General features: G+C 50.2%; 1 protein-coding gene across 1 annotated transcript in view; it reads right to left on the bottom strand.

Annotated features, from left to right (window-relative positions):
- Window positions 1-227: 227 nt before the first annotated feature.
- fermt2 (FERM domain containing kindlin 2) overlaps window positions 228-12,597 on the bottom strand; it is a gene marked incomplete at its 3' end in the record, with an annotated part of 38,532 nt that continues 26,162 nt past the window's right edge. The window contains exons 5-16 of the mRNA XM_083683848.1: window positions 11,621-11,846; window positions 11,231-11,333; window positions 10,629-10,736; window positions 7,573-7,707; window positions 6,800-6,849; window positions 5,714-5,838; window positions 5,317-5,423; window positions 4,816-5,037; window positions 2,060-2,080; window positions 951-1,075; window positions 515-656; window positions 228-401 (exon numbers count right to left, since the gene is read on the bottom strand). Coding sequence (XP_083539974.1) covers window positions 228-401; window positions 515-656; window positions 951-1,075; window positions 2,060-2,080; window positions 4,816-5,037; window positions 5,317-5,423; window positions 5,714-5,838; window positions 6,800-6,849; window positions 7,573-7,707; window positions 10,629-10,736; window positions 11,231-11,333; window positions 11,621-11,846 — 1,538 coding nt within the window. The remainder of the gene's footprint in view (window positions 402-514; window positions 657-950; window positions 1,076-2,059; window positions 2,081-4,815; window positions 5,038-5,316; window positions 5,424-5,713; window positions 5,839-6,799; window positions 6,850-7,572; window positions 7,708-10,628; window positions 10,737-11,230; window positions 11,334-11,620; window positions 11,847-12,597) is intronic.

Genomic DNA, 12,597 nt, shown 5'->3' on the forward strand with positions numbered 1-12,597 from the left:
AATGCAAAAAAAAAATCATAAAAACGGTGTCAGCTTCTTAACAATCATGGCAATAGTGGGCCTCATCTGCACTTTAGCATGGTTCCCCCCCCAAAAATGTAAAAAGACCGAAAAAATAGAAGAATAAAATAAACCCAAAAGACCTATTCCCCCTCCCACCCCCACCCCACCCCCAACTGCACCCCTCCTGACCCCCTGTAGCTGGGGGTGGGGGGGGGGGGGGTCACTCAGACCCAGCCGCTGGTCAGCTTGTAGAACATCTCCTCATCCAGAGATTCGTTCTGGTCCTTGGCGCGCGTGGACAGGAAGATGTAGCCGCCGATGAACTCGTGCACCACCTTACAGTCCACCTCGGCACAGACGAACGACAGGCTGGGCTCGTCCGCAAATTCCACCGTCACCTGGGGTACAGAGAGAGGGGGGGGGGGGGAGGTCATCTTGTGACATTGGGCTTAGCGACCTGGCGGTAAACTAAAATGTCTTCTTCTCTGGTGTCTCAGCGGAGCCTCCTTACCATCTTGATCTCCCAGTTGACGTTCCACTGCTTCATGTTGGCGAAGCGCCAGGTCTTGATGGCGTCTCCCGTGGTGGCGTCCATCCGGATCAGACGGTTGTAGGTGATGCCGATCAGCTCTTCCCTCTTCACTCCTTGGAATCTGGGAAGGATGGAGAGAGAGAATTCCCAGTGAACTCACGGCTTGGGGGGTGTGTGTGTGTGGGGGGGGGGGGGGGGGGGTGTGTGGAGTATGTGTATGTGAATAATGGACAGAATTTAGATTTCTACCATGCGATACTGTACATACCGAGAATGTGATGTAATGTTAAAACACAGCAACAGCATATCACCACATAATGAAACACACACACACACACACACACACACACACACACACACGGATACGCCGGAAGATGTGTGTTATTTGAGTGCAGGAGAGTGTAGAGGGACTGACTTGGCAAGGAAGTGAGTCATGCCGAACTCTGGCAGGGACTGCCACGCCTGGATGAAGCGCATCTTGGCCTCGATCAGACTCATCTGGGCCACGTTCTGATGGGCCTCCAGGATCCGGGCGGAAATCTGACAAACACACACACATACAGTAAATCAGAAACATGTTGAAATATACTGAACACCACTGACACACGCACACCACCGTAAGGAAACCTAGGCCCCTGAACACACACACACACACACACACACACACACACACACACACACACACACACACACACACACACACACACACACACACACACACACACACACACACACACACACACACACACACACACAAAAGACAACAAACTGCCCTTCTGAAGAGCCAGGCTAAGGTCAATGAGCCATAGTGAGGCTCCCCACCCCAATGTGTGTGAGTGAGTGTGTGTGTGTGTGTGTGTGAGTGTGTGTGTGTGTTTCTTTACAGCCCTAAAGTTGCGTTCAGAGCAGCACAGCCCAAACACTCGACCAATGAGTCAGTCAGTGGGATGAGCAGCAGACAGATGTGCTGCTGACCTGGGTCTTCAGGACACACACACACACACTCACCACTTTGACATCTAACAGTCGTTCACAAAACCCTCAATAAGGTGCTGATTCTCACTCTGTGGTGAACCACCAACAGCTGAGCAGACGAGGTGGAGTTTTTATCACGTACAGTACGAACCACCAAGCTTGCGCATTCTCAGTGGAAAAAAAAACGTTCTCCCACCCCAGTTTTGAGTGTGTTAGTGGTCGAAAAGACAAACGGGAATATGGCCGCTTAGATATAACACTAACCGAGGCAATCTGCTTCTTCCCAAAGGTTACAAAGTGAGACCGAACGACCTCTTGTGAGACTAATGTTACGGAGATCTACTTCCACAGATCGACAGAGTTCAGCGAACCGTCCTCCATGACAACAGCGTTCTAGCTGGTTTCCCCCCCCTCACTAGAATGGCGAATGCCTCAGAACTTGTGGAGCCAAGAGGGCGCCCGGTTAGAGGTCTCAATCTCAGAGCTAGGTTCGCTGAACTCTCCGGCTCTGCTACAACCACCCCAGAGGACAAACACGTCTCCACTTACCAGGTCCCTGATATAGCCTGGCTGTAGAGAGGGGAGGCAGGGATGGGAGGAGGACGCAAAAAGGAAGGGAGAGAAGAGAGGCAGAGAGAAAAGGAAGAATAGAACAAAAGACAGAAGGAAAAAAAACAAGCAAGTGAGAACACAGCCGTCGAGCAGAGGGAAAGAAATAGCATCAACATAACCAAACAGATCAGGGTCAACGGAATCAAGGGAGAGAGGTTCGGGGGGCTTGTACAGTCTAGGGTCATGCAGCAGGCAGGCTCCACGAGGAGAGAAAGCAGCAGCAGCAACAGCAGCAGCAGCAGCAGCAGCAACAGCAGCAACAGCAGCAGCAACGGTCACAGTGTCTGTATCTGTCAGGGCAAGCAGAAGGTTAAGAACACACATTCTACCTCACCACACTTACGGGGCATTTCGTTTCTCATTTCTCACCATTGGATAGCAACGTTATTACGGCGAAAGGTGTAAAAAAAAAAAAACGTCAGTAGAGGCTCTAGTGTATTCCCACCTCATAATAAGACAATGATATGAGTGATGTGGCCATGGATGTGGCCATTTGGCATTTGGGAGAGGTGTAACTCCTGCTTTGTCCACTAGATGGCGATGCTTTACAAGGCATGGTACAGCAGAGGCACACAGAGCTTGAGCTGTGTGATTATCAAACAGAATTCCCTTTGTTTGTTGTTGTGATGGCTTCATTTGCTTTCTTTTGCGTAAATATATATATATATATATATATATATATATATATATATATATATATATATATATATATATATATATATATGTATGTTTGGCTAAAACCTAGAAACTAGTTTACTCCCAGTGATCTAAACATTCCTGTGCGTATCCTTAGGGAATCGTGGCACGGAAGTCCCATCGTGGGAGTCCAGGGAGAGGAAGTCCAGTTGGGAGGAGGGGGGGGAAGAGAGAGGGAGCGCCCTGCGTGGCTCCCACAGCTGACTGAGACACTGGAGTGACTTTTCCCACCCTCTTTTTCCCGCTCAGCATTCCCAAGCAGGATCCATTTCCTGATGCTCCGCACCCAACACACACACACACACACACACACACACACACTTCTCTTTGCTGAGCCCTCCCCCATGCCCCAGTCAGTCCAGGCTGAGAAGACTCCTGCTCTTTCATGTGTAGCCTGAGGGATGTCCCCTGCTTGGCTGGTTAGGACTGAGACTGGAGCTGGAGCCGGGCCAGAACCACAGGGCCAGAACCACAGGGCCAGAACCACAGGGCCAGAACCACAGGGCCAGAACGACAGCCCCGCGGGCCTGGGCAGAGAGAGGCTAGGGCTGCTGCTTGGGAGTGAACTAGGACTGAGACCAATCTTCCCCCTCTCTTTCTCATACAGAGAGCGCAGGCACACACACACACACACACGGACAAACACCCACATGTGCGCACATAAGCACGCGCACTCGCACGCACACACACTTTTTCTATCCTTCAGTCTTCCTGTTTTTAGGTAGGAATTCCCGCCCCGCTCTTTTCCGTTTTTTTTAAGTGGTGACAATAACAGCATTCCATTACGAAATACTCCGAAACCCACCAGACAGTCGGTACATGATCCACCCTAGACGTTTCCTGTTTGACAAGCTTCCCGGTCCTCCCATGGCTCTCCCATAGACCTGTCAGAGCCTCCCAGTTAGCCTAGCCTAGCCTCTCCCACATGTTAGCTTCCTAGACGGCCACAACACGTCAGGCTAAGGCTATGGTTACAACCCCAGACCCAGATCCAGATCCAGACGACTGCTGAGTCATCACTTACCAACATCCCCCCCCACCCCCCCCAAACACAACATCCCGCTTTTCCTATACAGCTTAATCACAACCAGATTGAGTGAGTAAGCTCAGGCAGACCCCCCCCCTCCCCAACCCTCCACATATGAACAGGCATGTAACGCAGCAGTTCCAATGTACACACTTCAGCCTATCATTTACATAGGAATCTGCTAAGTACAGATCACCATTTTCCTGCCACTTAAGTGTAAGTTAATGTTTTCTTAGCGAGGGTTTGGTGCTCACTAGTCGTGTTTCTCGCCATGGGTCGGCTGTTGGCGGTTTGCTGCCAGGCCCTCAGAATGACAACCGCTTTAAACTCCGTCTGGGTGTCTCTGGCTGTGTCCACCTATGTTAGATTCTATTCCTTGTCCCCTTTCCTCCAGGACCACAGATCAGACAGGACAGGATGGGTGGAAGCAACATGGTGGACACCTATCCAGTCCTTTCACCTATCAGCGGTAATGAAGGATAGAAGACATGGAGGAGGCAAAAGGAGGCACTGGGACACATCCCTTGAGCTTGACTTGTGGGAACAGGGAGCGTGGTCCACTGTCCTGGGTTCCCCTCGGAGAGAGAGGGAAGGAGGGAGGAGGGGGAGGTGTCAGGGAGACTGCATTCCTGTGCAAGACAGCCAAGATGTCAGGAGACGCCCAGCTGGGAACCATCAGGCATTGCCTCCATCCTCCCCTCCCACAACCAGGGGTAAACAACCTCCCCCCTAACAAACACACAAGTCCCTCTCTCCCCATCTGCACACAGAGTCCCTCTCTTTGTATATAGTCCAATATAGTCCACTACTTTGCGCACCGCCCCCCACATAGAGAAAGTAGAGAGTTATCCAGCCACACAGACATATACAGTCAGTCTCCAGTCAGTCAGTCAGTCAGCCAGCCAGTCAGCCAACTAGTCAGTCTCTAGCCAGCCAGCCAGTCAGTCAGTCAACAAGCTTTGTTGTTTACCTGCTTGTTCTTGTACTTCTTCAGGTAGCGAGGCGACACCAGACACTCAGGGTTGATGTCTGTGGTGATGGGCTCAGCGATGAACTGGGGGTCAGGGTTCATATGCTGCATCTTGAGGAAGGACAGAATATTCTGGACCTCCAGGTTGTAGGAGCTGTCAGCCATGGTCTTCCCTTTGGAGGCCAGACGGCACGCAGCCATCCAGTGGGCGTACTGCTTCTCCTGCAGGGGAGAGGAGAGGAGGGGGGGGGGGTTAGAAGAACAACAATTCATTGGTTATTTCAAAAGTTGGTCTCAAACCTCTTTACAGTCCTTTGTATGGGACAGTGTAATATTCAGCCTCTTTTCTAGTGCCTTTGTTTAGATCCGTCTGCATGTGTGTTTATGTCTATTCAAACAGAAACATGACAGATGTTCAAAGTGTCGCATTGTTGACATTGTGACAGACTGCGGTGCAGTGGTCCTCCGGTCAGGTAGGGGGAGCAAGGGAGCCACACTCACAGTGTCACACCGCAGCCAGATTTCGTTCATGCCGTCGGCCACCGGGATTAGCAACTTGATGATGAATTTCTGACCGGAGATATTGACATCTGGTGTCACCTCACAGCCTACAAAGAGAGACGGCACAGATCAGAGAGGAGGGGGCGGGGGGGGGGTCAACTCCATTCATCACAAACCACCATGGATCACAGACGTAGGTCAGGTCACAAAAATGAACTGTGGCATTCTTTTGTGTGTGTGTGTGTGTGAGAGGGAGAGAGAGAGACAGAGAGACAGAGTATGCAAGTGTGCATGTGCGTGTGTGTGCGCGCGTGTGCGTGAGATAGAAAGAATGTGAATGTGTGTGTGCGTGTGAGAGAGAGAGAATATGGGTGTGTGTGCGTGTGTGTGCTTGTACCTCTAAGATTCATTTGGAGGGTGGGCGTCCCATGAGCCTCCTCTTTGCTCTTGTAGCAGGAAATGGTGATGTCCTTGAATGTGCACCAGTATTGCTTGTAGCCTTTCAGTGTCAGTTTCTTTGGCCTGGAGATCACACAACAGAGAGAGCTGTCAAGCCTCGGAAAAAAAAAAAAAGGTGGAAAAAAGCATCCCCCCTTTTCTTTAAGGGGAGCCAAGGCTGAAAGAGAGAATGAGAGAGAGAGAGAGAGAGAGAGAGAGAGAGCTCTTTCTCAGCCTTGGTATAGGACTGATTGAGTCAGCACTGTGAATGGGAGAGGAGCCAGCATTCGGCATGAACATTAATGGAGGACAATTACCGTACCAAAAGCCTCTTGATAATGCCTCCTATTCTTCTATCTTTTACGAGACTATCAAACCACAATGGCTACCTGCTTGTCAGCAAGGGCCCCTGTCCAAAAGGTTTGGATTCCTGATAATGTTCCATATTGACATACAGAACCAGGGGAGGCTGGTGGAAGTAGAAATGAGAGGACGGGCTCATTGTAATGCATGGAACGGAATGGGGAATGGTAGGGGACCCATTTCTAACTCCCATTTCTACCTTCACCAGCCTCCCTTGTTACATACATATAACTCTGGAGAGCCAACTCCTAATCTCCTAATTTGTTATTGTTCTGTTTTATGTATTTCGTGTCCGTCATCCGAACGTAATGCGTACGAAATGTGTACTTTGTACCAAGAAAAAGAGTGCGTAACAAAATAAATGCATGATTATATTTGGTATATATGCTCAGGCCCACAACAATCAATGTGTCTTCACATCTAGTCAGCTCATCTGGGTGAAGCTCCTCCCCCTGTCCAAAACCCTTCCCCAAGTTTGAAACTAAACAGACAACAGCGCTCCCATTTAGTCTGCAAACCTTGTTTCCCGCTGGCCTGGTATTAGATTCCCTGTCCCTGGGACAATGCATTCCTTCCACACGCATGGCCAGTCATTAAACAACATCAAGGACAGAAGGTAAAGTGAATCAACAGAGGTAGTCTGCAGAATTAGGGCCGGCTGGAGGAGAAGCAGGGAACTCACTTGAAGACTCTCACATAGTCAGCCAACTCAGGAATGGACGTGATGTCGCCCTGTAAGGAGGAGGAGAGAGGACAAACAGAGTTAGCGCAGGTCTGATGGATGTCAATAAAGGAAAAAGAAGGGGTTACGGACAGGGCCTTAAATTAAACAACAACCTCCATCTTGATTCTCGAGACTTGCAAAGTCACTGCTCAGAGTTGCATGAGAAAGACAATATTGGTTACGTAACATCTGAAAGCTTAACTTCCTTTGACTTCCGACTCAAATAAGCTGTATAAACTTTATAAAACAAGTTGATGGGGCGGGGCATATTTAACAATGGCTACCGTACATGTGATAGGTCGCTGCCAGTACAGTATTTAGCCCTTTGCAGTTGTTTAAGGAAATATCTCACTTCCCCAGTTGTCACATACAGGCACTGTTCATAACAAGTGGACTGTTTCAACAGCAGTAACGATTGTTTCTGAATTCCTGTTATAAGTACGGTTGTTTCACCGTGTGTGTTCAGCAGGGGAGGCAGATTTCTACCTCCGCCAGCCTCCCCTGATGTGCGGTGACTGTTACTTCTGTTGTGTGTGTGTGTGTGTGTGTGTGTGTGTGTGTTACTTGGGTTCCTGCTGTCAACCAGTGGTCACTGGTTGCAAAAAGGCTGCACACCCACTAGGTCTCCAGCCACCAGGGCTGAAGACCGCTGTTCAAAAATCAACTGTTGATCTGAACAATACAGTTCTGGGTTTTTTTCTTCTTCTGTGTTGACTGTGGAGGAGGCATACCAGTGTGTTGGAGGTCTTGCCCCCCTCCAGAGTGATCTCCAGGTCTGACAGGGCAGCGTCCACCTCGTCCACCTCCTTCTCACTGTTGTTCATGTGGTTGTCTGACGACATGATGGACAGCTTGTTGATGTGGTACTGGTGGAGAGAGAGAGAGAGAGACCTTGTATCACAATCCGCTGTCTGCATGGAAATCCCCTACTGAATGCGTCATGCATGACATCACAAGAGCAACACTAGAAACCTTGGATTTTGCAAATCCCAACAGGATAAAATGATAATTATTATTATTATTTTTTTAAATCGAGTTTAAATCGCTCATCGGTTTTGCTCGTCTCCGGTGGATCTTGTTGCTATGTACACTACGTTGCTATGTAAAAAAGTGACCAGTCTCGTTCATAGCGTATTTAATGGTAATTGCCACATAATTATCACCTAATAAATACTTTCGGATTTCATAGGAACTTGCTGAAGTGAGTGCCAGAACAGAACACACCAATAAGCTGGTTTCCAATGTAATTCAATTCTGCGAAGTTGGTGCCAGAAAGTCCCATTTGACACCACAACCTTTCTCCGTTTAGGCATCAGGCAACAAGAGCACTGCAACATGGAGCCATGAGAGAAAACGGTGATTGTATCTGTACAGTATGGCAGGGGGGACAATGAGGGAGGGTGGGAGCTGATGATTTAGGAGGGGGGAAACGAGTGGGCGGGCCTGGGGATGCTGCAATCTCAGCACATCTAAAAGAGACTGTAAATGTGTCTTTACCAGGAGCACATGTGACACCAGCTAGCCGCCAGGGCCAATCGCGTGCCAGGGTTTTACTGTAACAATCACTTGACAATGGAAATACCCAGCGTCTGGTCTGGTCAGGGTCCTGTTGGTAGAGAGGGGAGGTCTTGGAGGCCCCCCTGCCCCCTTGTCCGTTACGGAGAACCTCTCTCCATGCTTTCCCCCCCCATGTGGCCCTAAGCCTACAGTATGACTCACCAACACTAAATACAACTTGTTGACAAACGGTATTTATACTGTCAACCCACCCCCACATCCCACTGCACCCCCTCAACATATGAATGAACAGCTGCCCCAGAGAGAGAGAGAGGGAGCGGGAGAGAGAGAGAGAAAGAGAGAGGTCTAGGATTTCAGAATGTAGGACAAAGGCCTCTACGTGTCTCCACCTCTGACGCCTACGCTCTACTGACAGTGCCTTTAAAGCCAGCTCCAGTGGGGCCTATTACTAGTGTGTTTGCGTGTGTGTGTGTGTCTGTGTGTGTGTGTGTGTGTGTGTGTGTGTGTGTATGAGTGTTTTCCATGTGCGTGTATGTGTTTTCCGTGTGTGTATGAGTGTTTTCCGTGTGTGTGTTTTTTTCCTCAGTGTGTGTGTGTGTGTGTGTGTGTGTGTGTTGGGATTGAGGACAGTAGGCTGTCTGGCTGGCAGGCCTTGCCCTGAGTGTATACGACCCACCCTCTGGGCAGGATTCCAGATAGAGGCCTGATTACTGTTCTCACGAGGCAGGCTAATCGCTAACCGCTATACTTATGGCATACCCAGGTGATAGCCTGGTAACGCTAGCCAGCTATGGAGGGCTGGACATTAACATGCCTCAATTTAGACCATCGCAAGTTCCCTTCACACTAAGGTTCAACCCTCAACACACCCTCTTCTCCCTGTCTGCCGTCCCCCCCCCCCCCCCATCGGTGAAACCTTAACCATACAACACTCACAGCCAGCCGAAACATACTGAAGCAAGAGAGCAGCGCTAACAGACAGGTAGCGACAGGCTAGTGCTAATCCAAACACACCAGTTGGATTAGCATCTTTAGCATCTCCTGGGGGGCAGGGGTTGGGGGGGGGGGGGGTTGAGGGACGAAACACAACACCGACAACGTGTAGGTGTATTAATAAACACCCGTGTTGAAAACATTACAACTCTGAGTGGGTTATAGAGGAAATGTGTCCAGGTCTGTAGCCGGTTGGGTTGGGGGCGGGTGGTCGAGTCGGGGCTCAGTCCCCCCCATGGCCTCTATAATTACATCAGCCTAGGGGGTGGGGGGGAGGACAGGGTGGCGTCCCCAGGTCTATTCAGTCAGCTTTACGACGGTCGGAAATAGCAGGGCCGCCCCAGGCTAAGGGGGCAACCTGAGGGGGCAAAAGGGGCTCTGATCCCCTCACCCCCCCCCCCCCCATCCCCAAAAGGGGACTCAGATCCTCTACACCCCCCCCCCCCACGAACCCTATATTCACTCCCTTATCCCCTCTCTCTCCAAACTGCTTATATTACACAGCCCGGATGATATAAAAGAAGAGTGTGTGTGTGTGTGTGTGTGTGTGTGTGTGTGTGTGTGTGTGTGTCTGATCCGTCTTCAGCCGCGAGCAAGTCCAACAGCTCTTGAAAAAGGCTGTCAGTGAGGTGTCTCGAGTCTCACCAGCCTTAATGTCTGGACTCTGGGTGTTGGGAGCGGCCAAGTCAACAACAACTACGGCGCGGCTGGTCGCCGCAAGGGCCGTTCTGTTCCGTTACGGTTTGCTCTGTGTAAACCAACCCTCTTCAGCTGGCCGGGCACTCACAGACTCAACGGGGTGAGGGTCAGCAATTTCAATACCAAGTTGTGTATATATATATATATATATATATATATATATATATATATATATATATATATATATATATATATATATATATATATATATATATATATCGGCGATAACGTTATTGAAAATGGAAAGTGTAATCATGTAAAAAAAAAGCCTCGCGGTGCCGGGGCCCCTTTCCAGGAAGACCTCTATAGGCTGAAACAACGTCACGTTCGCTGCTTCTGGTGCAGAAGACAGTTGAGAGGGTTTGACCGCCACACCTCTGCACAGCAGCGGGCCAGACGGCCGTATCCAAGCTGACAATAGGCAGCGGGCAACGAGCCCATCCAATTCATTAGCTGTTCAGCAGGCAGGGCGCCCACGGAGAACAGAACCGCAGGTCCTCGCACTGCAGGGCTTCGGAGGCAGTCCAATTAAGATGACCCAGACATCACATCACACACACACACACAGACGTCTCACTTGCAGGGCGGCGAACATCATCATCTCCTCCTCGGTGCACTCGATTTCCTCCAGCAGGATGGCCCACTTGGACTGTTCGTAGAGCTGGTTCACCCGGATGGCATCGTACTGCAGGGGGCGAGAGGAGATACCATTAACCCTGACACTCACACACACACACACACACACACACACACACACACACACACACACACACACACACACACACACACACACACACACACACACACACACACACACACACACACACACACACACACACACACACACACACAGCTGAGACAACAGGATAGGGAGGAAGTGCCCCTTCTGGGCTAAGGCCCCCCAAATCTGCCAGCTGCAGAAACTAGGCTGGTGGGGTTAAGCTTGTTTCCCCTGTGTGAGCTAATGACACAACTTAGGTTGGCCCACTACAGACCAGATACATGTTATGTATCTACGCACGCACAAAGTCCTGCTCGGAATTACACTGCAAGAGTAAACAGTCTTTTATCCTAACAAAGTTTCCAGGGAACCTCCACGACGTTTCCCAAGAACCTCTCATCATTCTGGGTGCATTCCAAAACAAAGCTCCGGATGAAAAGGCCTTTGCGGTGCTGTACCTTGGGGTTGAGGTCGAAGAAGCTGTGGTACTTAAACCGCAGCAGGAGCACCTCGTTTTCCTTCACGTCCTGCTCCATCAGGGACCTGGATGAGTCCAGCCACCTGCGCGCGCGCGCACACACACACAAAATCAAAACACACACTTATCCACTGAACAGACAGCACCATCACATACTTGTACAGCTACCAGAATTGCATCAAGAGTCGGACGAGTTGCTATGGTGAGGCGACCCAAGCTTTTCAGCTTCACTTGTGACCCATAAAATGATCAAAGTGAATATTATGTATCCACAACATGTCCAACATGACTATGGTGGCCCATGTGACTATCCCTGCACATGATGTTGACCCCCCCCCCCCCCCCTCCGGGTTAGTTACACTAGACTCACCCCTGGTTGATTTTGGCCTTGTCCAGGAGGGACTGGGGCTTGTAGAGCTTGACCAGGATATCGGGCGAGGAGATTGGCTGGCTGACAGCGAGGATGCTGGGATTGCCCTCGGAGAGGGGGCTGTCTCCGAACCAGGCGGTGGTGGGGGACAGGGGGCTCCCGTCTCTGGAGTCGTAGGTGGGGGTCATGGTCTTGCTGTAGAGGCCGGGGCTGGAGTAGATGCTTCCTGAAAACACACACACTCCCATTAGCACCCTATGGTTGGTTATCAAGACACACACACAAACGCGCGCACACACACACACACTTCAGGGCCCCTCTATACCAGTCCTGCAATATAGTGAACACTTATCTACTCACAAGACAGTCACAAGACCCTTGCAAAAGAAAAGTGAACACTCACACAGCACAAATAGTACCACCAACACAAGTGCTTACAACAAAAGTGAACACTTCCACAAACACACATGAGCAGGCAGGCAGCCAGCACGGTCTGCTCTACGCCAGTGTGACTACCAGCGCCGGCGCTGATGATGAGTGGTCTTGATGGTCGATGCTGCGTTTGGGGTTGATGATGCGCTTTTTAGCATGCATGTGATGCACATGGTCGTGGTCACTCACGGTCCACAACCTGCCACATAGCACACTAGAGCACAACCAGCAGCAGGAGGGAGGGGGGAGGAGGGGGGGGGGGGGACACTGGGGGAGGGAGGGGGGGTACTGAGGGAGGGGTACACCAGAGTGAGATAGCATAGTTCCAAAAGCTAGCTGCTTGTTTGTGTTCCATTACGAAAAGAGAGAGAGAGAGAGAGGGGGGGGGGGGGGCGTATTGGGTCTGTTGGGAAATATGGTTTGTTGTTTTGAAAAAGAGACTGAGCATTGAATGAATTAATGGATTGTAGCACTAATTTGCCTTCTGACTTTCGTAACTTTTGTTTTCCCTTCACTCAAATCAAATGATGAATGATTTACTTTAG

This window comes from Argentina silus (genome assembly GCF_951799395.1).
Source record: "Argentina silus genome assembly, chromosome: 13".
NCBI lineage: Eukaryota > Metazoa > Chordata > Actinopteri > Argentiniformes > Argentinidae > Argentina > Argentina silus.